We start from the raw sequence: 27,555 nt of genomic DNA on the forward strand, positions 1-27,555 counted from the left end.
CTGTCAGTGCCACCATTTATGGACGTACAGAATACCTTATCCATCACCATGGCATGCCACATAACATGGCCTCCAATGTGGGCACATATTTTATAGCCAAGGAAATGTACAAATGAGCTCACACCCAAGGCATCCACTGGTCTTACCATGTGCCCCATGACCCAGGAGCAGCTGGCTTGACAGAATGGAGGATTGGCCAGCTGAAGGCACAGTTAGAGCAGAGCTAAGAAACTACACCCTACAAGGTGGAAGCGCTATCCTACAGGATGTGGTGTATTCTTTAAACCAAAACCAGAATCGTATTATATGTAACTGAGAGGTGGGGGTAGCAGCAGCCTTTTCGCTATTATAGCTAAAGTCTGTAAACTACTGGAAGAACTTTTGCTACCCATCCCCAGAACCTTGTCCTCAGGGAGTCTGGCGATCCTTAGCATTCGAGGGAGAAACATTTGCACTGTGGAATGATCACAGTATTGATGACTTGGAAGCTGAGATGGCCCTGGCCATTTTGGTTTCTCATGCTACTGAACCAACAGGCAGAGAAAGGGGTTACTGTAATGCCTGGGTTGACTAATCCCAATTACCAGAGAAAATAAGCTCGCTACCACGTAACAGAGGTAGGCACTAGAACTGGAACCCAGGGGATTCACAAAGTGCCTCTTAATAATCCTCTGCTTGGTTGTCCTGGTTAGCAGAAAACTTCAGCAACCCACAGTGTCAAGACTACCAAGGACTCAGACCCCACAGGAATAAAGGTTTGAGTCACCACCAGGTAAAGAACCCAGTCCCTGGTGGTGCAATGGTTGAGAATCCACTCACCAATGCAGGGGACACAGGTTCGAGCCCTCTTCTGGGAAGATCCCACGTGCTGCGGAGCAGCTAAGCCCGTGGGCCACAACTACTGAGCCTGCGCTCTAGAGTGCGCGAGCCACAACTACTGAAGCCCGCACGCCTAGAGCCCGTGCCCTGCAACAAGAGAAGCCACCACAGTGAGAAGCCCTCGCACCCACTCACTGCAACTAGAGAAAGCTCGCATGCAGCAACAAAGACCCAACGCAGCCAAAACTTTAATTAATTAATTAATTGATCGATTAAAAAAAAAAACTGCCCAGCCAAGGTGCTGGTAAAGGATAAGAAGACTACATCATTGGAGGAAAAAGTAGGCAGCTCTGAATATGAACTTAGGCCTCATAACCCCCATTGTCCCCTGCTAACTTATGGGAGCTAATATTTTAGGTTTCAGTGGACATATGACATCACCTCCCGATGATATAGTAGCCAATGTGACCCAATGTGTCCTCTGTGCTGGGGACATGGGTTTTTCTTCTGGAAAAGGCTAAGAGGAGCTTCCTGCGGATGCTCCAGATTCCCCCTCCCCCCCTCCCCCACAGCCCTGTGCCCCGGAAAGCTGAGCGGCATCAGAGGACTCCCACACCCCGCCACTTGGATTCAGCCAGTGAGGGACCAGTCGGGGGTCTGAAGATGGGAGGATAGTGAAGACAGGGAATTTATTCTCGGCTTCCTTCCCTGCAGAATCAACACTACCTACAATGATTGAAGGTCACAGCTATTGTCAGGCACCCTCTCCACACAGCTCTCTCTGGCTCGGGGTTCCTGTCATCTGCTCCCTCCCCTCTTCAGACCTCAGGTGCTGACACCCCACTATTACTAACCATGAGATACTGCAGCAGCCCCAGCGATTTCTCCATACCCCACCCACACCTTTATAAACAATCACTTTATTAAACTCTCTTCAAAATTACCCATCAGTGTTCCTGCTAGGACCCTGGCACATAGAGCATGTATTTTAATTAGGATTAGTTTTGGCAATGAGCAACAGAAAACCTAAAATAACAATAGTGTACGCAAGATAAGTTTGTCTTTCTTATATAAATTAAACTTGGTGTTAAGCAACCCAAAGCTGGTATGGTAGCTCCATGAAGATCAGATCATACTATTTTTTGTATCCTTTAAAAATTAACATCATAACAAAAGCTTTCCAATAGCATTACAAACTCTTTAGAAAGAATCAAGACTTGGCTCAAGTACCATCTTCTAAAGCACTTGTCCTGATGCTCATTCCAGCTCTAGAAGAATAATCTCCCTCTCTCAGAACCCCAGTTTCTACCCCTAAACACACACACACACACACACACACACACACACGCACGCACGCACGCACGCGCTTCAGTCACGGCATCTGTCACACTAGAGTCCCTTATCTGTTTATGAGTCTGTCTCCTTCTTTGACTGAAGGGAGCTTCTCTTTTTGTCTTATTATCTCCAACCCCAATCTGTGGCATAAAACAGAGACCAATAAATGGGTCTGAATGAAAGGACATTTTAAGGCCTACAAAATATTTCATCATGTAGACTCACCCTAGATTGTTCCTTTATTACTTTAACATTGAACATTTAGGTGATTTTAGTTTTTCATTTTAAATATTATTGTAGGATTTTCATTTGATCAATGGAATAGGTGCCCCTGGAAGAGACTTATACTTGCTATTTCATCAGACACAGGCATGCTGACCCCGTTTGCCCCTCTGGCTACAGTCTAATCAGATAGGTCAGATTTACACTCAGTAATTATCTGGTAATATCAGCAATCTTCTCTAAGAAGCCCTGCTACTTTTCCTTAATTTTCTCTTTCACATTCTATGTGGCTCGTCTCAGTTTAACCACAGCCCTGGTTTTCTACCTGTGCATGTGAAAAAAGAGAGAAGAGGGATAATCTGCTGTGTACCAGGTACTCAGGTGTGCCCTCATATTTAATTGAATTCTCCCCAAAAGCTTGTGAAAAGAGTTTTGGAGAGACAGACCTGTAAACACAACCCTGTAATGAACGCACAGTTCCACCACTTGCCTGCTAGAGAATCTTCCTCGAAGTAACTTCGTTTTGCAGAGCCTCCGTTTCCTCGACTGCAAAACCGGGATGAAAATACCTGATGTGTGGTTGTGAGGATTAAATGAGATGTCTGTGAACATGGTCTGGCTCTAGGTAGCGGGTCTGCAAATGACAGGTTCCGTCCCGAGTGAGGAGCTCAGAGCAGGGTTTCAGCTCGGGGATCTAAAGCCAGCATGTCGGGGCATCCTCACCGCCCTGGGGGAGGGCATCTTTAGAACCAGCAAGACTGTGGGGTAGGGGGAGATTCCTGGGGCTCCTGGAAGGAGGGAATCGTTGTAAGAGAGGGCAAAGAAAGCTTCCAGGCCGACCTGTGTCTAGGGAGCTGGGAGTGGGCCAGGGGAAGGGTAGCTGTCTCAGCGCGAGGGGGCCCAAGCGGGCAGCCGGCGAGGCAGGCGGCTGGCTGCGCGGGGTGGGGGTCTTCGGCTTTCTCGTCCTGGGAAGATCTTGAAACTCAAAAAAACGAAGCAAGCCGGAGGGCTCTTCCCCATCTGTATTGTGGTAACTGAGCCCGAGCTAGCACCTCCCCAGGCTGGAAGGCGGGAGAGTCGTTAGGGACACCTGCCTCTCTCCCTCCCCCGCCCGGCGGGAACCCACCGAGACTGCGCGCACCTGGGCACCCGCTGCGCCTGGGAACACTTGGCGCCGGAGGCCGCCAGGCTACCCCGCGGGAAAAGGGGCGGGAGCGCAGCCCTGGCTGCAGGGAGTCCCTTAGGACACCGGAGAGTGCTATTGACATGATTATTAAAATAACCATCCAGAAGGAAACGGAGTGAGGCTGCCACCAAAATAAAGAAATCCGGGAGCCAGGAAGAAGTAAATCCGCCAATGTAAAAGACATTAAATACACGTAATAGAGAATGTTTTGCAAATAGTGGGGACAGAAAGGATTATTTATGAATAATCCTGGGATAACTGATTAGCTCTTTGGGGAAAAAAAAGAAATTTAGATGCACATCTTCTATAATACACGAAAATTAATTCAATTCCTGATGGAGTTAAATTGGGGGCGGGAGATTAAACTACAAGTGCACAAAAAGACAATAGAAGTAGGAATGTATCCATCCTTTGGAGGAGAGAGGACTTTCTAGGCTTGAAGGAATGAGATAAATCCCGATAGGGAAGATGGACATGTTGGTTCATACAAAACAAAACAAAAACAAAAAAACTGTAGGCTTAAAAAAAAAGTGAAATTAGAAGTAGTCAGTGAGGAGCTTCCCTGGTGGCGCAGTGGTTAAGAATCCGCCTGCCAAAGCAGGGGACGGGTTCAAGCCCTGGTCCAGGAAGACCTTAACATGCTGCGGAGCAACTAAGCCCATGCACCACAACTACTGAGCCCTGTCGCCTAGAGCCGGTGCTCCACAACAAGAGAAGCCACCGCAATGAGAAGCCTGGCACCACAGCGAATACCCAGCACAGCCAAAAATCAAATTAAATTTTTAAAAATACATTAAAAAAAAAAAAAGGCTGGGGCTTCCCTGGTGGCGCAGTGGTTAAGAATCTGCCTGCCAATGCAGGGGACACGGGTTCGAGCCCTGGTCCGGGAAGATCCCACATGCTGTGGAGCAACTAAGCCCGTGCACCACAACTACTGAGCCTGTGCTCTAGAGCCCGCGAGCCACAACTACTGAGCCCGCGTGTCACAACTACTGAAGCCCGTGCACCTAGAGGCCGTGCTCCACAACAAGAGAAGCCACCGCAATGAGAAGCCCGCGCACCGCAAGGAAGAGTAGCCCCCTCCTCCCCACCTTGCTGCAACTAGAGAAAGCCAATGCGCAGCAACGAAGACCCAACACAGCCAAAAATAAGTAAATAAATAAATTAAAAAAAAAACTAGTAAGACACTAAGACTACAAGCAGACAACAGACAATACAGTGAAGGAAACAAGTAAGATGGGAAAATAATGTTATCAGAGAAATGAATACCATCTTAACTGAAGAAATTAAGATTTTTAATTTTTAATTTTATGTTTTAAAGATATGTTAAATGCTGATGGGGATGAAGTGGACCTTTCATACACTGTGGTGGTTTTATACTAACATAAATTAGTACAACAGGTGTATCAGGGAGACTTAAAACACAGAGGCCTCTGATGCTCAATCATTAGGGAAATACAAATTGAAACCACCATGAGATAACACTTCACACTATCAATTATGATGGCCACTATCAAAATTAAAATTAAATTACCATATGATCCAGCAATTCCACTTTTGGGTATACACACAAAAGAACTGAAAGTACGATCTTTTTGTTTATTTCTTTGTTTTTGTCCATGCCACGTGGCTTGCTGGGATCGTAGTTTCCTGACCAGGGATTGAACCTGGGTCCAGTGAGTGAAAGCACGGAGTCCTAACCACTGCACTGCCAGTGAATTCCCTGAAAGTAGGATCTTTTTTGCGGTAGGCGGGTCTCTCACTGTTGTGGCCTCTCCCGTTGCGGAGCACAGGCTCCGGACGCGCAGGCTCAGCAGCCATGGCTCACGGACCTAGCCGCTCCGCGGCATGAGGGATCTTCCCCGACCAGGGCACGAACCCATGTCCCCTGCATCGGCAGACGGACTCTCAACCACTGCGCCGCCAGGGAAGCCCTGAAAGTAGGATCTTGAAGAGAGTTTTGTATGCCCATGTTCACAACAGTTAAAACGGAAACAAACGTTGAGGGATGTCCACTGAGAGATGAATGGATAAGAAGCAAAATGTAGAATGTACATACAGTGGACTATTATTCAGCCTTTAAAAAAAACAATTTTTTTTTAATTTTTAATTTATTTTATTTATTTATTTTTGGCTGCATTAGGTCTTCGTTGATGTGCGCGGACTTTAGTTGCCGTGAGCTGGGGCTACCCTTCGTTGCAGTGCGCGGGCTTCTCATTGCGGTGGCTTCTCTTGTGGAGCACGGTCTCTAGAGCACAGGCTCAGTAGTTGTGGTGCACGGCCTTAGTTGCTCCGCGGCACGTGCGATCTTCTCGGACCAGGGCTCAAACCCGTGTCCCCTGCATTGGCAGGCGGATTCTTAACCACTGTGCCACCAGGCAAACCCCAGCCTTTTTATTTTAATGTATTTTTATTTTATTTTATTTTTGGCTGCGTTGGGTCTTCGCTGCGGTGCGCAGGCTTCTCATTGTGGTGGCTTTTCTTGTTGTAGAGCACCAGCTCTAGGTGACAGGGCGCAGTAGTTGTGGTGCATGGGCTTAATTGCTCCGCAGCATGTGAGATCTTCCCGGACCAGAGCTCAAACCCGTGTGCCGTGCATTGGCAGAGGAATTCTTAACCACTTTGCCATCAGGGAGGTCCCTATTCAGCCTTTAAAAAGGAGGGAGGTTCTCACAAGTTACAACATGGATGATGAACTTTGAGGATATAGTGCTAAATGAAATAAGCCAAGCGCAAAAGACAAATACTGTATGATTCCACTTTAATGATGTAATCAAAATTACGGAAACAGAAAGTAGAATTGTGGTTGCCTGGGGCTGAAGGGAGGAGAAATGGAGTGTTTAGTTTTGCAAGAATTCTGGAGATGGATGGTGGTGGTGGTTGCACAAGAATGTGGATGTACTTAATGCCACTGAACTTGAAATGGTTAAGATGGTAAATTTTGTTATATGTGCTTTACTACAATTTAAAATTTTTTAAGTTAAACAAATCCCCCCTGCAAATCACAGAGGCCTTTAAGCTAATTTTAAGGAAATAAGTATGAATTTGGAAAATACTTTATGACCAAAGATATTTATTGCCCCAAACTGGAAAACCCAAATGTCTGAAAGTAAAGGAATAGCTAAATAAACTATAGTACACCTGTAGTTCTATGTTTTAATAATGTTTATTTTCCTGATTTTAAAAATAATACAGATTCATCATAGAAAATTCATCATAGAAAATTTAATAAATGAACAATTATAAAGATGAAAATAAAAACTATCCAAAAGCCTAACATGCAGAGATAACCATTGTTAACATCTGGTCTGCATCCTTCTAGGAACAGTTATATATTTCTTATACAAAATTGGGTATATATTGTCCATTTAAATTTGCATCCTGTTTGTTTAGACTTTCTGTGTATGGAATTATGTATACACATATATAAAGAAAGGGAGAACATTTATTGACTTCTTACTATGTATAGAGAATAATGCTAGAGCTGCTTCAGGATGATCTTGTTAAATATCACAGAACCCCTTTGAGGTATTATCATTCCCATTGTACAGATGAGGAAATGGAGGATTAGGGAAGTAAGTAATTTGGTGAAAGTCACACAACTGCTGAATGATATAGTCAGGATTGAAAGCCAGGTATTCTGGCTTCACAGCCCACACTCTGAACCAAACTCTATTCTATATCCCAAGTCATTAAACATTCTTTTGAAAACATGTCTTTAAAAGCTGCTGCATAGGGACTTCCCTGGTGATCCAGTGGTTAAGACTGTGCTCCCAATACAGGGGGCCCAGGTTTGATCCCTGGGCAAGGAGCTAGATCCCACATGCCGCAACTAAAAGCCCACACAGCCAAATAAATATTTTTTTAAAAAGCTGCTGCATGGGGACTTCCCTGGTGGTGCAGGGGTTAAGAATCCGCCTGCCAATGCAGGGGACACAGGTTCGAGCCCTGGTCCGAAAAGATCGCACATGCCGTGGAGCAACTAAGCCTGTGTGCCACAACTACTGAAGCCCACGCACCTAGAGCCAGTGCTCTGCAACAAGAGAAGCCACTGCAATGAGAAGCATTCGCACCGCAACAAAGAGTAGGCCCCACTCACCGCAACAAAAGAAAGCCAGCGTACCGCAAGGTAGACCAACACAGCCCAAAATAAATAAATTAATTAATTTAAAAAAAGCTGCTGCATAATATTCACTAATATAAATACACCAAACATCATTGAACCGTCTCCTAGCATTGAACAATTAGGTTGTTTCCAATTTCTCTTGGTTTTTTAATATAATACTTCAAAGAATATTTTTGTGCATAAATCTTTGTCTTATAATGACTGAATCTCTTATTATTCCCTTAGGGTATATACTTAGATGTAAAGTTTCAGGGTCAAAATAACAGCTACAGATAAAGTTTAGTGGAGTCACTGAAAATAGAATTTATAAAGTTTTTTGCGGGGAGGGGGCCATACCCTGCGGGAACTTAGTTCCCCAACCAGGGACTAAACCCAGGCCCATGGCAGTGAAAGCGCCAAGTCCTAACCACTGGACCACCAGGGAATTCCCTAAAACGTTTATTTTTAAGAAGAGGTTTGATATGACAGGGCAGGGAGTATGTGGGAAATCTCTGAAATTTCTGGTCACTTTTGCTATAAACCTGAAATGGCGCTAAAAAATAAATTCTATTTAAAAGGGTTGTAACTACATGGAAGTAAGTTTATTGGGCTTTTTGGCTATAGTAAGGCCAGCCATCAGAAAACAGTTCAAGCCCTGGCTCTGCCACCTGCCAGCTGTGTGGCCTCGGGAAGGTCACTCAATCTCTCTGAGCCTCAGTTGCCTCACCTGTGAAATGGAACTCACAGTTGTTGGCTGGATGGAATGAAGTGCTGTATGTTAAGCCCCTGACCTACCATCAAGTGCTCTGGATCCTGTAGATGGCAGGGGCAGTGACTGGGAAAAGGCTTTGCACACTGTGAAGTGCTCTTCAGATGGGAGGGGGTGTGGCATCTGACTCCTGGTGTGGTAGTGGCACTCTGAGTTCCCTGGACCCGTGAGAGAGTGAGAGAATGCTGGGTTTGGGGGCCAGGGTGAAGGTGGGAGGGGCCCTTCACCTGGGGAAACGGCTCCGTGGTGGAGCAGCTGAGATGCAGCTGGGCCTGTGGCCTGCGAGGCAGTCCTGTGGCCGCCTCCTCCCCCAGCCCACAGCCCAGGTCTGCAGCTGGGTCCTGCCTCCTCTCAGGTGGGCCATGCCTGGGACTTGGCTGTTGCTTCTCCTGGCCCTCGGGTGTCCAGCCCTGCCCACAGGTGAGCGCCCTCCCTGCATCCCTCTCTGTGCCCCGTTAGTCTGCCCAAGCCTACTCCCTCGCTCTGGGCGTCCCTAGGTGTGGGAGGGATGCAGGCAGGCAGGACAGAGGTACCTGGGTCCTCTGGGGAGGGTCTCACCAGAAGCCCATCATCCCCTTCCCCATTGTATTATACCTCCCAGCTATCTTGCTCTGGGGCCCCCAAGTCCTGCTCCCCTGGAGCCCACAGTGTTGGGAAGAAGGGTACTCACCTCTCGGAGCAAGCTGGACAGGTGTGTATGATGGGGGGGTAGCCTGGCTGTGTTGTGTTATATGGGGTGATGGGGCACGGGCAACATGGTGAGGTCCCACCCTCCTTACTGTCCAGTCTCCTACCCTCAGGGCTCAGGGTGTCTCACGTTCACTCCCAGCTCCCCCTAAAAATGGGCTCTCAGAAGTCTCAAGGCCTCAGTGACTTCCCAGTGTATTGACCCCCGACCCCGATCCCGGTCCTCCAAAGATCAAGGCTGGAGACAAAGGAGTCAAATTCTGAGAATTCCAGCTTCATCTAGAAGCTTGTGCATGTTTGCATGTGTGTGGTGGGGATAGGTCCTTGACTTTGAGTTGGGGCATCTCCTTGTTCTAAAGCTGGCCCCCAGTATGTCACCACCTCGCCCTCGCTAGGGAGATAAACCACACCCATGTGGATGGGGAGAGCCCGTGTCGGGAGGCCTGAGCTCTGGGAAAGAAGCAGCTAGGGTGAGGAGGAGCAATCCTGGGAGGTTTCAAGGAGGAGGGAGATGCTGAACTCAGCTAGGGGAGTGTGTCTCTCTGTACAGCTGAGAAGGCTCAGGAGGTTGAGGGTCCTGGAGCTCATTGCCAGCCTTCTCTCCTCCCTTTGTTTGTGATGCCTTATCAATATTAGTATTGATACTTATCTGCCAAGGTGTTTTATATTCCTGATTTTTATTCTTCACAGCAATTTTACTGGGCTGGTGTTATTAACCCCATTATATCAATGGGACAATTAAGACTCTAAATTAAGTGGACAAGTCAAGAGTCAAATCAACTCTGTCTGAGGACATGTCCCAGGCTTGGTCCACTGTGTCATGTAGCAAATCTTAGTCATCCTTCCAAGTGGGGTAGTCTGTGGGATTTGGAGTCACCGAGGTCTGAATTCAAATCCTGAGCGGGCTACTTACCATACTCCTGCTTCTAGGTCAGTTATTTGACCTTCAAGAAATCTTTTGTGAGGGAATTCCCTGGCAGTCCAGTGGTTAGGATTCCTCTGCAGGGGGCACAGTTTTGATCCCTGGTCGGGGAACTAAGATCCCACATGCCACGTGATGCAGCCAAAAAAAAGAAATATTTTGTGAGCACCCCCCCCACCTCTAAGTCCCCACGAGATTCTATGGCCTCCCTTCCCGGCACCCTGGGGCATTTCTTTAGCCTGGCTGCACCTAACTCATGGTGTGAATTTGTTTGTAGGTTTTTTTGTTTGTTTGATTGATTTTATTTATTTTCGGCTGTGTTGGGTCTTCGTTGTGGCACGCGGGTTTTTCATTAGGGTGGCTTCTCTTGTTGCAGAGCACGGGCTCTAGGCACGTGGGCTTCAGTAGTTGTGGCACGTGGGCTCAGTAGTTGTGGCTCGAGGGCTCTAGAGCACAGGCTCAGTAGTTGTGGTGCACGGACTTAGTTGCTCCGCGGCATGTGGGATCTTCCCAGACCAGGGCTCGAACCTGTGTCCCCTGCATTGGCAGGTGGATTCTTAACCACTGTGCCACCAGGGAAGTCCCTTGTTTGTAGGTTTTAACCTTTGAGATTTTATTTATATGAAAAGGTATCCAACTGTTCTTTTTTTTTTTGGCTGCACCAAGTGGCTTGTGGTATCTTAGTTCCCCTACCAGGAAGTGAACCCAAGCCATGTCAGTGAAAGCACTGAGTCCTAACCACTAGCCCGCCAGGGAATTCCTGATGTCCAACTATTCAAAACTAAGATTTTGTCATATATTAAATGAGTCATCTTTACCAAAAAGAATAAGTTTTTGGAAAATCAGGACTATTCTGAAAGATATAGGACAAATGTTTGCAGTACCACATGACTTATTTTTGTTTTTTTAATTATAAAATAATACAGATGTACACTTTATTTTATTTATTTATTTATTTGGCTGTGTCGGGTCTTAGCTGCGGCACTCGGGATCTCCATTGTGGCATGCGGGATCTTTAGTTGCCGCATGTGAACTCTTAGTTGCAGCATGTGGGATCTAGTTCCCTGACCAGGGATCAAATCTGGGCCCCCTGCATTGGGAGCGCAGACTCTTAGCCACTGGACCACCAGGGAAGTCCCCGGACATACACTTTAAATGGGTGAATTGTATGGTACTTGAATTATATCTAAACAAAGCTGTTAAAAAATACTACAGGGACTTCCCTGGTGGCGCAGTGGTTGAGAATCTGCCTGCCAAGGCAGGGGACACGGGTTCGAGCCCTGGTCCGGGAGGATCCCACATGCTGCAGAGCAACTAAGCTCGTGCTACTGAGCCTGCGCTCTAGAGCCCGTGAGCCACAACTACTGAAGCCCACGTGCCTAGAGCCCGTGCTCCGCGACAAGAGAAGCCACCGCAATGAGAAGCCCGTGTACCACAATGAAGACCCAATGCAGCCAAAAATAAATAAATGAAACAAACAAACAAACAAAATACTACAAACTTACACAAAAGAACGGGGAATAATACAAGAAACAACCATGCATACTCCACTCAGATTAGCAAATAGTTAAAATGTTGCCATATTTGAATCAAATATTATTTAAAAGAAACAAAAAGTTACAGATACATTTGAGGCCCCTTTTGATCTCATTCCAGATTCTATTTCCTTCCCTTCCTCCTCAGAGGTAACCACTCTCTTGAGGCTGGCACAAGGTACTATAAGTATTTGTTTGCATCTGCTGTCTTTCTCATGGGACTGAGATCATTGAGAGCAGGGACAATATTTTAATTAATGTGTATCCCCAGTGCCTGGCACAGAGAGATTCACGTATGATAGATAGGTGACAGAAGGATGGAAGGATGGATGGATGAATGGAAGGAAGGAAAGATGGATAAATGGATGGATGGATGGATGGATAGAAAAACATATAGATGGAAAGTAGAAAGAAGAGATGTAGAGGAGATGGATGATGGAAGAAAGGATGGATGAGGGACTTCCCTGGTGGCGCAGTGGTTAAGAATCCACCTGCCAATGCAGGGGACACAGGTTCGAGCCCTGGTCCGGGAAGATCCCACATGCCGCGGAACTACTAAGTCCGTGTGCCACAGCTACTGATCATGTGCTCTAGAGCCCGCGAGCCACAGCTACTGAGCCTGCGTGCCACAACTACTGCAGCCCACATGCCTAGAGCCTGTGCTCCACAACAAAGAGAAGCCACTGCAATGAGAAGCCCGCACACTGCAACAAAGAGCAGCCCCTGTTCGCCGCAACTAGAGAAAGCCCGCGCACAGCAACGAAGACCCAACACAGACAAAAATAAATAAATAAATTTTTTTTTTTAAAAAAAGAAAGGATGGATGAATAGATGGGAGAATGAAAGGATAGAGGGAAGGAAGGTGGTTAGATAGGTAAATGCAAGAAGAGAGGGATGGATGAGTGGGTGGAAGGATAGATTAATGGTTGGTGGAAGGATAGATGGAAGGAGAGAAATCCAGAGGGAAGGATGTGAGATCCTGACCTGGGAGGGCAAGGACAGACCTAGCCCCCTACAAGTGCGTGCTCTCTTGCAGGTGTGGGCAGCACACCCTTCCCCTCTCTGGCCCCACCAATCACACTGCTGGTGGATGGGAAGCAGCAGACTCTGGTGGTTTGCCTGGTCTTCGACGTTGCACCCCCTGGCCTTGAGAGTCCCATCTGGTTCTCAGCTGGGAATGGCAGCTCACTAGATGCCTTCACCTACGGCCCTTCCCCAGCAGCTGATGGCACCTGGACTAGCTTGGCTCAGCTTTCCCTGCCCTCTGAGGACCTGGCAGCCTGGGAGACCTTGGTCTGCCACACTGGACCTGGGACTGGGGACCACAGCCAGAGCACACAGCCTCTACAGTTGTCAGGTGGGGACAGAGCCTGGGCCCCTGTGGTTGCTCTCTGCCCCTTTCACACACCCTGAAACCAGGATATGGTGGCAGGGAGGGCAGAATCCAGGCCATGGGGGCATGAAGGGCATCTAAGTGCCAACCATCTAGGTGATGTGATGTCTGGGGTCAAAGGAGGGTGGCTTCAGGGTCCTGAGTTCTGGGATTTGAAACAGTGATATCTCATTCAAATCCAGGCTCTGATGCCTGACTTCCAAGAGGTAATAATGTCTCCTCCCTCCTAGGTTAATATCTTTCTATGTATACCCAGGGTTAATATCTATATCTATATCACCCTAAATATGACACCCTATTAGAATCAAACAATAATTAAATATTAAGTTGCTATCACTTACTTATTGTTTATTCTGTGCCAGGCGCTGTTGTAAACACTTTACACTTATGAAGTAGGTCATATTATTCTCATTTTATAGGCAAAGAAATGTTAAGTAACATGTCCAAAGCCAGCTATTATTATTATTGACCAGATGACTTACTTTCTCTTTTTGAATTATGTTTGTTTTCTCAACCTCCAAATAGGAATGTTTGTTGAGTAAATGTACTGCCTTCCAAAGAAGGCTGCTAAGAAAATTGATTCCTTGTCTAAAAGTGCTGAGGCATCTCTAGGGGCAGGAGGACAGCCAGGAGAGAGGGAGATCTGGGCCCCTCAGAGGACTTGCTGCAGATGGGCTCAGGATTCCCACTACGGGTTCATTTGTCCATTTATCCAGTGCTCCAAGAAGAGCTGCCCTGAGCAGGGCCAGGGCATAGCACTGGGGTGGAGGGCACAGCCCATCCCAATGACTTACTCCTTTCTCCTTGACTCGCAGGAGAGGCTTCCTCAGCCAGGACCTGCCTCTGGGAGCCTCTCAGGGGTGAGTACCAGGAACCAGGACCTCAGGCCCTGTTGGGCTCTGGACCTGATGGGTCCCCTCAAGAGGCTGCCTTGCCGGGTTGAGGCACTGGCTAGCCTGGGTCTCTGTCTACCCCTGGGTCAGGTGGGGATAGATCCTCTGACCCCAGCATAATTCCTGGACGCCAGTTGAGAAGCACAGGTGAGAGCTAGCAGAAGGGTCCTTGAAGCTCTCCTTGGGCAGCTCAGAGGGATGGCCTCAGCATCCGAGCCTTGGGAGACTCTTAGGAGTCTAGGGCGCCCCGGAAGACAGAGCGGAGGAAAGTCCCACCCCCCGCTGGATGCAGTCATGAGCCAGGTTCTACTTCCCTTCCTCTGCAACCCAATGCTAATTCCTGCCTGGCTTGCATCGCCTTGGTTGCTGGGGAATCAAATTAAATGAAGGCTAGGAAGGTGTGTGTTATTATCACCAGTCAGAGCTGAGGTTAGACACCAGGAAGGACGTCCCCTGGGTTCCCTCTCCTCTGGTGAACCTTCTCGCGTGCGTGGGGCTGAGCGCCAGCCTCTAGGCCGCTCACCGGCTCCTCTTCTCCCGCAGGGACCCGGGGCCGGGCGCTGCGGCTCGAGGCGCTGCGGCTGCTGCTCTTCAAGCTGCTGCTGTTGGATGTGCTTCTGACCTGCAGCCGCTTCCGCGCCCCGCCCGCCGCGCGGGGGTACCCGGCCCGGGCGCCTCGCCCTGGGGACCCCGGGCTCCCCGCGGCCCCGCGGGCGGACCACCTTCTCCTCCCGCAGCCTCCGCCACCGGGAGGATCGTCCGCAGACCCCACCGACTGGATTCGCCGCAATGATGGGTGGACCACAGGCCGAGGGCTCAGCCTGTCCACCCCGCCGGCGCTGCAGCCCCGGGACGGCCGCTGGGTTCACACGCGCCCTCCGGGTCGGGATCCCAGGAGCCCTATCTGGGAGGAGGGGGCCGCCGGTGCTCAGGGCGTGGCGATCGGGACCCGCCCTCAGTATTCCTGCCTCCAGCCTTGGAGCATTTTTCTGCGATCTGCCTCCACCAGCTGACCCGAGCTTCCCCGGGGGCTAGGCTCCGTCTCCCCGCCTCAGACTGACGGCTTTCTGAGGGAAAAGGCTTTGTCTCTCCCATCAGATTGGAAGTGCCTTGAGGGTGGTGATTGACCCAGACACTGGGACATTTGAGGTGCTGATAACTGAGAACAATTAAAGGAGAACTTATATGACACAAGCAAATGAAAAATATTTTAACTCCTGTCTGCTCTGGGAGGAGGGAACTTGGCAGATTTACAGGAGGCAGAAATCTGGGAAGGCTTCCTGAGAGTGAGAGCCTGGAAACTGCAGAGTGGGGCTGGGGGTTGGGGTGGATGTGGTCCCAACTCTGTCTCCTTTCCTCATCACCAGGCATGGGGCAAGGCCCCCTCCCCCTCTCTGTCTCCTCACCCTCGCCCTGACCTCTCTGAGAGGTCAGGGTGAGGAGCCCATGAACCCAGGAAGATGGGGCACTGGGCCTGATGTGAAGTCTTGTACAGACTTGACAGAAAAGAATAGGGCCAGGGGCTTCCCTGGTGGCGCAGTGGTTGAGAGTCCGCCTGCCAATGCAGGGGACACGGGTTCATGCTCCGGTCCGGGAAGATCCCACATGCCGCGGAGCGGCTGGGCCCGTGGGCCATGGCTGCTGAGCCTGCGCGTCCGGAGCCGCAACGGGAGAGGCCACAACAGTGAGAGGCCCGCGTACCGCAAAAAAAAAAAAAAAAAAAAGAATAGGGCCAGGATTCCAGAGTAATAGGATCATAACCACTGCCAAGAGCACAGATAGTAATTCCAAACTTATACATTATTAATCAATTAAGGGTCATTATTCATTTGACAAATATTCACTGAGCTTCGACTCTGAGCCAGGCACTAAAGAGGTTTTAGTTTCATTTTGTTTTGTTTCCTAAAGAGGGTTCTTGCACTGATAGAATATGAGGCTCCCACAGTGGGGTGTAACCTGTGTGTCCTCCGTTAGTCCAGCTCTTGCAGGAAACCCTGCCTTTTCCAGAGTTTCCTCTCCAGTAATCACCCCAAGAATCTCTGGGTGCATTCATGTGAATCCAGATGTCCCCTGGGGCAGTGCAGGACAGTTCCCTGGATCAATGGCCCTACTTCAGTCTTCCTTCCCCCAACGTGGCGGTGAGGAACTGTACTCTTAACACTCCCCACACACATGGCATCAGTGACTCCCAGCTTGCCAGAGCCCCTTTGCCCTTTTAGCTACTCTTCCACGAAAACCCTCACCTCTCCTCCACTGTTCATCTCTCACCAGCCTGTAAGGAGACTCTCCCAGCTCTTTTCTGGATCCTTCAAGGAGGGACAGGGCACAACTTCTGGGGAATCAACCTGTCCACCATCCCCACAGAGCCGGCTCCTTCCCTAACACACAGAATGAGGGAGGGGTAGGCTGGGTGGGGGTGGGGGCGTATCCAGCCATAATCTCAGAATTTCTCCAGCCACTGTCCCTTCCCAGCTCTCAGCCCAGATGTTGAGCCCAGGGCTCCTGCCAAACTAATCTGTGTCTCCGTAAATGTCCTCTCAGAGGCCCTTTTGTTTATCCTGGAAGCAGGCTTCCCTTAGCTTCAGCCCTCCTACCCATCTTGCCCCCCTTCCCCCCAATCCTGCCCTGCCCCAGACTCTGAATCCCCACTGTGGCTGCATTAATGTTATTTCCCAAGAGGGTTCCTGGCCAGACTCTTGAGCCTCCTCAAGTCGTTTAAAGCCTAGAGAGCATGGAGGACCTCAGGACAATGTCCTGACCCTCTACACTGTGGAATTCTACATACCACAGCTCCTGCCTATCCAAAGTGCCTTGTCACCCACACAACTCTTTTAAGCTAAGAAACTAAGATCAGGGGCTTCCCTGGTGGCACAGTGGTTAAGAATCCGCCTGCCAATGCAGGGCACAGGGGTTCGAGCCCTGGTCCGGGAAGATCCCACATGCCTGGAAGCAACTAAGCCCGTGTGCCACAACTACTGAGCCTGTGCTCTAGAGCCCGCTCGCCGAGAGCCTGTGCTCTGCAACAAGAGAAGCCACCGCAATGAGAAGCCCGTGCACCACAAAAAAGAGTAGCCCCCACTCGCCGCAACTAGAGAAAGCCCACACGCAACCAAAAATAAATAAATAAATTAATTAATTAAAAAAAAAGAAACTAAGATCAGGAAATGACAAGTCAATGGCCTGAGCATCAGTCCTTGAAAGTCTTTATAAAATAGCATAAATATCCAACCTCTAGAAAGGAAACAAGAGACACTGGAAAACACGGATTTATGGACAAAAATGGAATTTGCAGACAACCTCCCAGAGAAGCAGCCTTGGTCTGTGCGTGTCCATAGAACACTGAGCTCAGGGCCAGCCTGAAGCAGCCCCAAAGACCCAGAGAGTCCTCCTCTTGATGACACAGCACAAGGGGGTTTCACTGAGCAACTCCTTGTGCTAGGCACCCTGTTGCTGGGGAAGCGGAAGAGAAATCAACCATTCACTAGCCAAGTCCCTGCCTTGTGGGAGCTCAGAATCCAAAGAAAAAAACAATAGGCCAGAAAAGGGAGCCAGATTACACACTAAAAAGAAAATTATTGCATGAACTTTTTACAATCTGCTCAGTAAGCCTTAATTCTATTAACCCGTTTGAGCGTCGCAGGAACAGGCAAGTCTTGAACAGCAGCTCGGAGGATCACTTTGCCATCATACAGATTAAAACTGAGGCTCAGAGAGGAAATGATTTGTTCTAGTTCTCACTGGGACAAATCTAGGGTTACTGGGCCCTAAGAAAGCTGCTTGAAGGCTGGGGACTCTTGGAATCGTCCAGGTCTCATCCACAGCGCCTACTAGAGTGACCGGCAATTAGAACAATAACAACAGCAGCAATAATAATAATAAAATTTAAAAACTGGTGCTCAGTTAGTACTAGCTTCATAATGACCCCAAGGGAGAAGCGACGTGCAAGGAGGCGGAGAAGGCAGTGAAGACGCTCTTTCCCATACCTTTCAGGACCAGGGCGCTGCTTCCTCTTCCCTAGCCCTGGTCCTCCAGCCCCTCCCAGAGCCTCCGTTATGGCATGGGCAAAGATGTTGCCATAGGTCACTGAGGGCACCATCCGCTCTCTCATTGGCCGAGGCCGAAAAAAGATCGTTCTCCGTTTCGCTAGAAGGCAAACCCCGAAAAGCCCATTGGCTGCCTAGTCCGCGGGCCTTCGTCGGCTCTGGGGGCCGGACGAGGCGGCCTAAAGCGGGAGTAGGCAGGAGGGGCTCCTCGTTGCCCTGGTTACGCTGAGGCACGTGTGCAGTCCCGGAAGCGGCTCCGGGAAGCTGCCTAGCTCGCGCAGCCGGAGGAAGCGCAGCCGGGTCCGCTCGGGTCGGGTCCGGCTGGGCATGGAGCCGTTACCTGAGCCCGCGTCCCGGCCCCGGCCCGGGCCCAGGGCCCGCTGTCTTCTGCTTCTCCCCTTGCTATTGCTGCTGCTGCTACTTCTGGCGGCCCCGGAACTGGGCCCGAGGCAGGCCCGAGCAGAGGAGACCGACTGGGTTCGACTGCCCAGCAAATGCGAAGGTGAGGGGGCGGGGCTTGAGGAGAAGCGTCGGGGGATCGAAGGCCCTGGGCTCTCCAGCGGGTCTCCACTCCCTGAACCTGCTATGGTGCCTGGCCCTGTGCTGGATGTTGGGGACACAGGGGCGGGCGAGAGTTCAGGTCTCAGTGCACTTGGAGCTCAGAAATCGGTGAAAACAAGCACTTATAATCGGGGTAGTAGATGCCGTGGTAGGGGAGGCACAGAACTTTGGGGGCTGGGTGAGGAGCATCTAAATCTAGCCCAGAGATGGGGGGAAAGGCTTCGTCCAGGAAGCCCTGAGCGATTAGGAGTTAGCCGGGTGAAGAGAAGTGAAGCCACAGATGAAGAGGCCTACAAGCAAAGGACAAGTTTGAGGAACTGAAAAGATCCACATGACTGGTCTTGGGGGAAGAAGAGCTTGAGACGCTCCGTTTGTGCCCTCACGGCAACCTACTTTGTGTCATTGGAAGTCTCCCCCACTAGCTGTGAGCTGCGGGCAGCGACCTTGACTCAGATAGCGATTCACACAGTGCCTAGTAAGCAGCCAGTAGTTGTATTTGGAATAAGTATGAGTGAAGGGGGTGGGGGCGCTGTGGGTGTGTGTGGAGGGGGGAGGAGAGTCTGAGGCCGAAGGGGTCACTTTAGGAGAAGAGAGCCTGGGGGAACTTCCTGAGGGAGGAAGATTTTAGGAATATGGGAAAAGAGTGAATCCCAAAGGCCTCCCAAGGTGTGGCACTGGAGAGAGAGAGAAGGAGAGGGAGTGGGAAAGAGAAAAGAGCGCCAGCACGCAAACCAGCGATTCAGGACTGGGAAGGGCCTGCCTTTTATTTCCTCCCCTCCATTTCTCAGTTTCCTCCTCAGGCCTTTACACCCACTCCTTCCTTCTCCCCTCCCTAACCCCAGCCCCCCACGAAAGTTGGCTATAAATTTGTTGCATCCTAACACAAAGCGTACAGTCGGCCAGAGGTTCCCCAAGCACTGGGAAGTGGGGGTAGTTTGGAAAGCATAACCTTTTTGTTTGAGAGATTAAAGGTGAGATGCTTCAGAGCTGAGCTGACCTCACTGGTCGGCCTCCCAATGTGGATTCTAGCCTCTACTTTCTCCCTCACTGTCTTGAATAGACAGTCAGAGGGTTATGATGCCTTCCTTTCTTTCACTCTTCTTTTAGTCATAGCCAACATCTTTTGGGGGTTTCAGTTCCCCTTCTCATTTCCTATCTTATTCTAATACCAAAGAGCCCTTACTGTTTCTCTTATTATTCTCATAGCCTAAGAAGTTCACATTTCTTTTCCTTAGACTCATAATAGCACAGAGCTGGCAAAGATCTTTAGATCATTCTAGTCCAACCTGATTTTGTAGGTAATTAATAAAAATAATTTTAAAGGGATTTTCAGTCATAGGAAGGCTTGGCAAACTCCAACCCTTAGGCTCCTCTTAATCATGTATATTTACTTTTACTTATCACTGTGACATCTTTGGTATTAAATGCTGACTATCTGGCCAACAAATCCTGCCTCCTGGCTCAGTAGGCTGAGTGGAAGCGGCCTTGGCACAGAGGAAGGAGAACCTGCCCAGAAAAAAGTGGGTGGATGTGCATGAGGATCTGGGGTCTGTGCCATGAGTCTCCTCCAAGTCTGGCTCTGGGTGGGACCCCCAGAGGGGGTCTTGAAGAGGTAAGATTTGGAAGAGTTGGGCAGCAAGGTTGTGGTTGATGGGTATAAGAGAGATGAGTTGATGGGTGCCAACCTCCGGGGCCTGGCATACTGCATGTTGAGGGTGTGGAAGGGGGGGGCACAGGAGCCAGAAAAATGATGAGCTTGTACACAGTACAGGACAGAAGAGGGGAGGGAGCCCAGATGGTCCTGGATGGAGAGCCAGGGAGGTGAGACACCCACAATTCATTGCAGACTCTGAGGTCACTGGCTTACATTTTGGAATTTTCACGTGTTCCAAGTTCTCCAAGCCATCTATTAATGCATATGTTATAAAATTTCACCAAACAAGCCTGCTGGGGATTTATTTGTTTCAGTAGTAAGTTGGTTTTCTACCCAACTCTGCTGTTGGTGTTATAACAACGCTGATGGCATTTAGCCTGCAGACCACGTTCCACTCGGAGACGTCAGAAGCTGCTCGAGCACCAGCACAGTCTCTCTGAGCAATATTTATCAAGGATCCAACTGATAAAGTCCAAGACTAGAGGAATAAAGAAAAAAATCCAGTACATGATCCTCATTTTGAGTGCCCTTGTAGTCGAATCAGAGAGACACATGAGATGACGGAGGCCCTTAGTGAGAGCATGGATCCTGCAGAGTCTCAGAATGAAATCAAGAGCAGGTGGGAGTCATCCAGAAGGGCTTCCTGGGGGAGGAGGTTTTTAAGGTGAGGTTAGGAGAATGGACAGACACCCCCTGAAGGGGGACATCATGCACTTTCCTGAAGCCCCAGGCACTGCCCACTTTCAGTGGTAGCACTCCTTATGCAATGGTAATTATTTGTTTACACTTCTCTCTGCTCCATTAGATTGAGTATCTACAAGGGAGGGACCTTCTTTCTGTCTGCGTATCCCCAGGCAGTTGACACAGGAGTTGCTTAATAACTGTTCAAGGAAGCGTAAGAGGAAATGAGAAAATAAATGAACAAAAACAGTAGAAACAGGCCTGTGGGGGGAATGCAGCAAATTAATTTGGTAGGAACAGAGAGCTGGTGTTGGAACAACATATGAAATCAAGAAATAAAACAGCCATGAAAGACATTTTGGGGGGCTTCCCTGGTGGTGCAGTGGTTAAGAATCCGCCTGCCAATGCAGGGGACACGGGTTCGAGCCCTGGCCCAGGAAGATCCCACATGCCATGGAGCAACTAAACCTGTGCATCGCAACTACTGAGCCTGTGCTCTAGAGCCTGCAAGCCACAACTACTGAGCCCGCATGCCACAACTACTGAAGCCTGTGAGCCTAGAGCCCGTGCTCTGCAACAAGAGAAGCCGCGGCAATGAGAAGCCTGCGCACCGCAACGAAGAGTAGCCCCCGCTCACCGCAACTAGAGAAAGCCGGCGCGAAGCAAAGAAGACCCAACACAGCCAAAAATAAATTAATTAACTTAAAATTTTTTTAAATAAATAAAAAATTTAAAAAAGACATTTGGGGAACAACTGGGGAAATTTGAATATGGACTGAGTATTAGATGACATTGGAATTGTTAATCTTCCAGTATGGTGATTTTTATGGTTAGGTAGGAGAAGGTCCTTGTTCTCAAGAGATGCGTGATGACTTGTTTAGGAGTGATGTAAGTCTACTTACTTTCAAAATGGTTTAGCAAAAACAATGTGTATATTCTTGACATCTATTATTATCACATTGCTTTATGTTATATATTGGGGAGAGAGTGTGATAAATCACTAACGACTGTTTTTTTGTTTGTTTGTTTTTACTAACAACTGTTGACTGTGAGTGGAAGGTATATAGTTATTCGTTGTACTCTTTCAGCATTTCTATATGTTTGAAAAATTTTTAAGTAAAATAAATGATTGTGGGGGTGGGGAGCAGGAAGGAGCTGGGAGGAATGAAGCCAGTAGGAATAAGGGCCAGGAGTGGACGGGGGGCAGTGGGATCTTGGAGCCCGCTTTCACCTACTGAGCTCCATTTGGTGGTCTGGTGCTAACTCCTTTCTCTGCCCCAAGCATTGACTCAACCCAGTCCCGGAGAGGCGTCCACTCGGGTCTGTTTTGCTGGGAGCCAGCTCCCGTCAAAGGCTCAAGATGCACTCAGTAGGCTGTGCTGTGTCTCCTTCCCCCAGTGTGTAAATACGTCGCAGTGGAGCTGAAGTCAGCCTTTGAGGAAACTGGCAAGACCAAGGAAGTGATTGACATGGGCTATGGCATCCTGGACCGGAAGACCTCAGGAGTCAAATACACCAAGTCGTAAGTGAAGTGGTAGGGAGGGGGGCACTGGCCTGGTCTGCTTTGTCCCTCGAGGCATCAGCAGCTCGAAGTTCCCTTCTCCCTTCTGGCTAGGCAGACCCACCAAAGGGAGGCAGCTCTAACTGAGACCTAAGTTTGCCCACTGGTTCTATCCCCAACTAATTGTGTGGCCTTCATAAATCCCTGAATGCCTCTGGGCTTCACATTCCTCATCTGTAAAAGCAAGACTGTTGGACCTTATCAGTGATTCCCAGGCTCTTGGATTTTATGGATTAATTTTTTTAAATATAGAATTACTGGGGAATTCCCTGGTGGTCCAGTAGTTAGGACTGGGCGCATTCACTGCCGTGGCCCGGGTTCAATCCCTGGTCAGGGAACTAAGATCCCGCAAGCCTCGCAGCGTGGCCTAAGAAAAAAAGAAAAGATTACCAACTTCTAACTTTGCCAGGTACAAATATTAAAAACAAACCAAAAAACACTTCCATCAACTACGATCATCCTTTCAAAATGAAGTGATATCTTAACATCAAACTTTAATACATTTTACTTTATTTTTAAAAAATCTACTGAATCATTTAGCTTTATTAAAAAAAACAAAAACAAAACTTCCTTCCCGTAGAGCTGTTAAAATTGTGTCTCTCTGGTCTGTGTTCCAGCATTTCAGAGCCCCCCCAGATGACCTATCTTCCTTCCAGCTCTGCCTTCCCGTTGGTGAGATGTGCAGGTGTTGGGGTAGCAGGGCTGGAGGGACGGACCACTAATCCACGGGGGTGAGGAGGGGAACTCAGGCCCTCTCGTGCTGCTGTCTCGGCAGGGACTTACGGTTAATCGAAGTCACTGAGACCATTTGCAAGCGGCTCCTGGACTACAGCCTACACAAGGAGAGGACCGGCAGCAACCGATTTGCCAAGGTTGGGTTTGTGCTGGCCCTTCATCCCCCCTGGGGCCAGGCTGCATGTTTAAGTGTGTCTGCTGGTCTGGGTGCCACTGGAAGATCGTGCCCTGGGAGCATCCCTCCTCGGTCTCTCCCCATTCTTCATCCATTGCTGTTGGCACCCCTCCCCTCCTGAGCGGCCTGACTTTTCAGTGGCAGTGGGCACATCCCTGATGGTCTGGGCCTGCCCACTGGGGTCCTGCCTCAGCCCCAGATAGAAATGCTCCCGGGTGGCAGCCCCCTCGGAGGCCTAAGCACTCGTGCAGGGAGAACTCAGGCTGTGCCGAATTGTGAGGGTTTAGAGGAGATGTCAGAAGACTCTTGGGGGGCGGTGACTGCCACGTCCCTCCTCTGGGTCCACAGGGCCCCTACCTGGACCTCCATCATGGTGCCTTTGTGACATTTATTGTGCTTACTGTGTACACGAATGCTTCTCTCCCTGGAGAATGAGCTTTCTTGCAACAAGGCCCATGTTTCTTTGTCTCTGCATCTTCCATGTTTGGTAGGAGAGTTGTCTCCCACATTTCTCCACCTAAGTACCCTTATAGCAAAGGAGATCCATCAGAAACCCCTGGGAAACCTAGGTGAATAGTATCAAACCCCAGAAGTCTTAGGTTTTATCTTTATAATGGGTGTTAATGTTGTACTTGGTAATAAATCCATGTTTAATTTAAAAATGTTTAACATTATTTTCCATAGCAAAAAAATTAGAACCAACCTAACCATTCACCAGTAGGGGAGTGGTTAAATAAATCAGTGTGGCCATTCAGTAGACCATTTTGCAAAGTGTAAAACGAAGAATGAGATAGCTTTTTATGAACTGAACTAAGATCATCTCCAAAGTATATTATTGCGGTACGCGGGCCTCTCACTGTTGTGGCCTCTCCCGCTGCGGAGCACAGGCTCCGGACGCGCAGGCTCAGCGGCCATGGCTCACGGGCCCAGCCGCTCCATGGCATGTGGGATCTTCCCGGACCGGGGCACGAACCCGTGTCCCCTGCATCGGCAGGCGAACTCTCAACCACTGCGCCACCAGGGAAGCCCCAAAGTATATTATTAAGTGAAAAAGGCAAGGTGCCGAATGGTGTGTATGATACATACTGCTGCTTGTGTAAAATGTGGGGGTGGAAGAGAGGACATATTTGTGTGTATATTTGCTTCTAGTCGCGTGCATGATCTCTGGAAAGATAGAGGAGAAATAGTGTGTTGTCTCCGTGGAGAAGAATATTTTTTATGCAACCAAGAGTCCTCCCTGCTTCGCCTGTGCCTCTTCCCCTCAAGGAAAGACACAAGCCATAGGAAGAACCCGAAGCAGGGAGTGGGCCTGGATATGGGGGAGGTCACAGTGAGGGGAAAGAGCCAAGACCAACTTATTTCCTGGAAAAGGAGTATTTGTCCAAAGGGCCTGAGGGCAACAGCAGGCTTTTTTGGTTTTTGGGTTTTTGAATAAATTTATTTATTTTTGTCTGTGTTGGGTCTTCATTGATGCGCACAGCCTTTCTCTAGTTGCAGCGAGCAGGGGCTCCTCTTCATTGCAGTGCGCCGGCTTCTCATTGCAGTGGCTTCTCTTGTTGGGGAGCACGGGCTCTAGAGCGCAAGCTCAGTAGTTGTGGCACATGGGCTTAGTTGCTCCATGGCATGTGGGATCTTCCCAGACCAGGGCTCGAACCCGTGTCCCCTGCATTGGCAGGCAGATTCCCAACCACTGTGCCACCAGGGAAGCCCCAGCAGACCCTTTGGAAAGAAGGAGTGAGGGGAGGCAGGACAGGGCGTGTGTGTGGAGGGGTTGTGGGATGCAGGTCTCAAAGAGGGGAGGGGAAGGTCAGGACAAGTGTGAGAAGCTCTAGGGGGTCTTGACTTCCAGCTGGGTCCTTGGGCCTCCAGCTCCACTGGGAGAGGAGGAGGCAGGGAGAGGAAGGGTCTCTGCCTCTCATGTCTGGTCGCCTCTTCCAGGGCATGTCGGAGACCTTTGAGACGCTACACAACCTGGTGCACAAAGGGGTCAAGGTAGTGATGGACATCCCCTACGAGCTGTGGAACGAGACCTCTGCAGAGGTGGCTGACCTCAAGAAGCAGGTACGGACCCCTCGGCCCTCAGAGGCCAGCTGTGCCCCACAGAGCTGGGTGGTGGGGGGTCCTCAGCTGAGGAAGGCCACCAGGAGCCGGGGGACCGTGGTCAAGTCGTTTCACCCCTCTGGCTGCAGCCTCCTCGGGAATCAGCCACCAGCCTGGTGGGCGGCGGGGCTCAGCTGGGCTCCTCTGGGAGAAGTCGGCGCCGGGCTTTGCCAACGCGAGGCGTTGTGGTTAACAGTGCGACGTGCTGGTGGAGGAGTTTGAGGAGGTGATCGAGGACTGGTACAGGAACCACCAGGAAGAGGACCTGACTCAGTTCCTCTGTGCCAATCACGTGCTGAAGGGCAAGGATACCAGTGAGTCTGAGGGCACGTCAGCCCTCGATTGTGTTGTTTGCCTCCCCCTCAGGGGAGGTGGGTAGGGGGAGGACAGAAAAGAAATAAGAAATGGGGGCATCGTAGCATCTGTCCTCAGGGAGCTGGATGGGACAGGGTGGGGTCAAGGCCTGACGCGCCCGGTGCAGAGTAACGTGTGGATGCCTCAGATGCCCCAAAACGGGCCTGGGGCCACAACGAGGCAGAGCTGGGACGTGTTCCAGTCGCCGCCCCCAGTGGCTCCGCAGCCAGTGCTCCTCACCCAGCAAAGCAGTCTGTTGACGGTGTCTCTCCTCCTTGCCCCAGGCTGCCTGGCAGAGCGGTGGTCTGGCAAGAAGGGGGACACAGCCGCCCTGGGGGGGAAGAAATCCAAGAAGAAGAGTGGCAGGACCAAGGCCTCGGGTGGCAGCAGCGGTGGCAGCAAACAGAGGAAGGAGCTGGGTGGCCTCGAGGGAGACCCCAGCCCCGAGGAGGACGAGGGCATCCAGAAGGCTTCCCCCCTCACCCGCGGCGCCCCCGAGGAGCTCTGAGCCTAACTCCGCTCTCCTGCTGACCCAGAGCCCTGACCTGGGAGCTGGAGGATCTGGGCCCCGGCTCTGGCAGACAGCGGCACCGGGCTTCAGCTGTGCCTGCCTGGGCTGCGCCTCTTCTGCCGCAGACAGACTCCAGCCCTGGAAGAACTCAGATCAGCTGCGGGCAGCCCAGGCCGGCCTTTTCCCTCTGCCCAGCGTTCCTCTCCTGACCCAGACTTCAGGCGGGCTCTGCGCTCTGAGGACTGCCCAGGACTCCAGTGTGAACTCGGACAGGCAGGTGTCGAGCTGGGCCCCAGGACTGGGGCTCCAGAGCCCCGCACCCCCTCGCTTCTCCGGCACTGACACCGGGAAGCAAGACTGAGGCCCCAGCTCCTCCTCTCTGCACCCACCCCTCCTGTGGACACCTTGCACTCTGCCCAGCCCTCCCCAGGGCTCACAGAGTAAAAACCTTTCGGCCTTTTTCGTTTGGATTCCTGAGTCCTTTTCAGCCCCTCAGAGGGGCCTGGAGCCCCCTGTGGCTCTTTCCTGTCCCTCACCTTCCAGCCTTGGGGGCTGAGGATGGGAGGCTGTTCCCATCCTCTCATCCCTGAGGCCGAACCTGCTGACTGTGGGGAAAGCAAGTGCAGGGAGGGCCCGGGGGCGCTGGGGCGAGGGGTGGGCCTTGGGTATGCGGTGGGGCCCCTCAGCTGCTCTTGGTCTCCCCGAGCCCCCCAGGCTGGGAGGGGCCTCACTTGTGCCCTGGTACCTGGCTGCCCTCATTCCTTCCCTCCCTCCCGCCTCTCCTCTCCCCGCCACCAAGGCCTTCCCGTTGGTTGTGTAAAGTGTACGCCAGTGACCCCACCAGCTCCCGCCCCTCGTCTCCACCTCCGCCTGGCCCTGCCTGTTGGTCTTGAACCTTGTTCCCTGATGACCACACCTGACCACTCCCTGCCTCCTAGCTGTTGTGCCCGGAGCCCGCAGGGGAGGGAGGACACCCCAGTCCCCCCAAAACAGCTGGTTGCACCATGTTCTCTGGGAGTAAGGGAGAAACAGGAAGGCTGGCCTCTGGGGAGAAGGGATGGGAGGCTCCGGCACCTCCTTGTCTGTCCTGAAGGCAGAGATCTGTGGTGGGTCAGAAGCAATAGTGGTGACAGCTGCGAGTAGTCAGTGCTATAACCCTGCAGTGCACTCGGGTGGGCGCTGTTAGCTCCATTTTGTAGAAGAGGGAACTGAGGCTCAAGTCACAGGACGCGCCCAAAGTCCTGTTGGCAGTGGCACAGCTGCACGCGGACCCTGGCTTTGAGACCCCGGCCCACTGTATTCCCGCAGCCCCAG

The 27,555-nt window shown here is 50.5% G+C and overlaps 3 protein-coding genes across 5 annotated transcripts in view; 2 read left to right on the plus strand and 1 right to left on the minus strand.

Moving 5' to 3' along the window:
• Positions 1-18,105, minus strand: part of PEX39 (peroxisomal biogenesis factor 39) — a 41,710-nt gene extending 23,605 nt beyond the window's left edge. Inside the window, exon 1 of the transcript XR_011377830.1 lies at positions 17,850-18,105. The gene's annotated coding sequence lies outside the window, so the exon portion shown is untranslated. The remainder of the gene's footprint in view (positions 1-17,849) is intronic.
• PTCRA (pre T cell antigen receptor alpha) lies at positions 8,799-15,052 on the plus strand. Its single transcript, XM_030871111.2, has 5 exons — positions 8,799-8,856; positions 11,729-11,758; positions 12,617-12,937; positions 13,789-13,833; positions 14,410-15,052. The coding sequence occupies exons 1-5, from the start codon at positions 8,799-8,801 to the stop codon at positions 14,877-14,879; spliced, it is 924 nt and encodes a 307-aa protein (XP_030726971.2). The 3' UTR covers positions 14,880-15,052.
• Positions 18,064-26,373, plus strand: CNPY3 (canopy FGF signaling regulator 3). Of its 3 annotated transcripts, XM_060307897.2 has the most exons (7): positions 18,073-18,411; positions 22,204-22,327; positions 22,984-23,039; positions 23,105-23,238; positions 25,215-25,337; positions 25,573-25,690; positions 26,015-26,373. In XM_060307897.2, the coding sequence occupies exons 1-7, from the start codon at positions 18,237-18,239 to the stop codon at positions 26,236-26,238; spliced, it is 954 nt and encodes a 317-aa protein (XP_060163880.1). In that variant the 5' UTR covers positions 18,073-18,236; the 3' UTR covers positions 26,239-26,373. The 3 variants fall into 3 exon arrangements, 2 of the variants coding, with proteins under 2 accessions (XP_060163880.1, XP_030726563.1); XM_030870703.3 differs by lacking the exon at positions 22,984-23,039 and having other exon boundaries at positions 18,080-18,411; positions 23,142-23,238; XR_004042511.3 differs by lacking the exons at positions 25,573-25,690; positions 26,015-26,373 and having other exon boundaries at positions 18,064-18,411; positions 22,984-23,038; positions 23,142-23,238.
• The last annotated feature ends 1,182 nt before the right edge of the window (positions 26,374-27,555 follow it).

The sequence above is a fragment of the Globicephala melas genome, chromosome 11 (assembly GCF_963455315.2).
Source record: "Globicephala melas chromosome 11, mGloMel1.2, whole genome shotgun sequence".
Taxonomy (NCBI): domain Eukaryota; kingdom Metazoa; phylum Chordata; class Mammalia; order Artiodactyla; family Delphinidae; genus Globicephala; species Globicephala melas.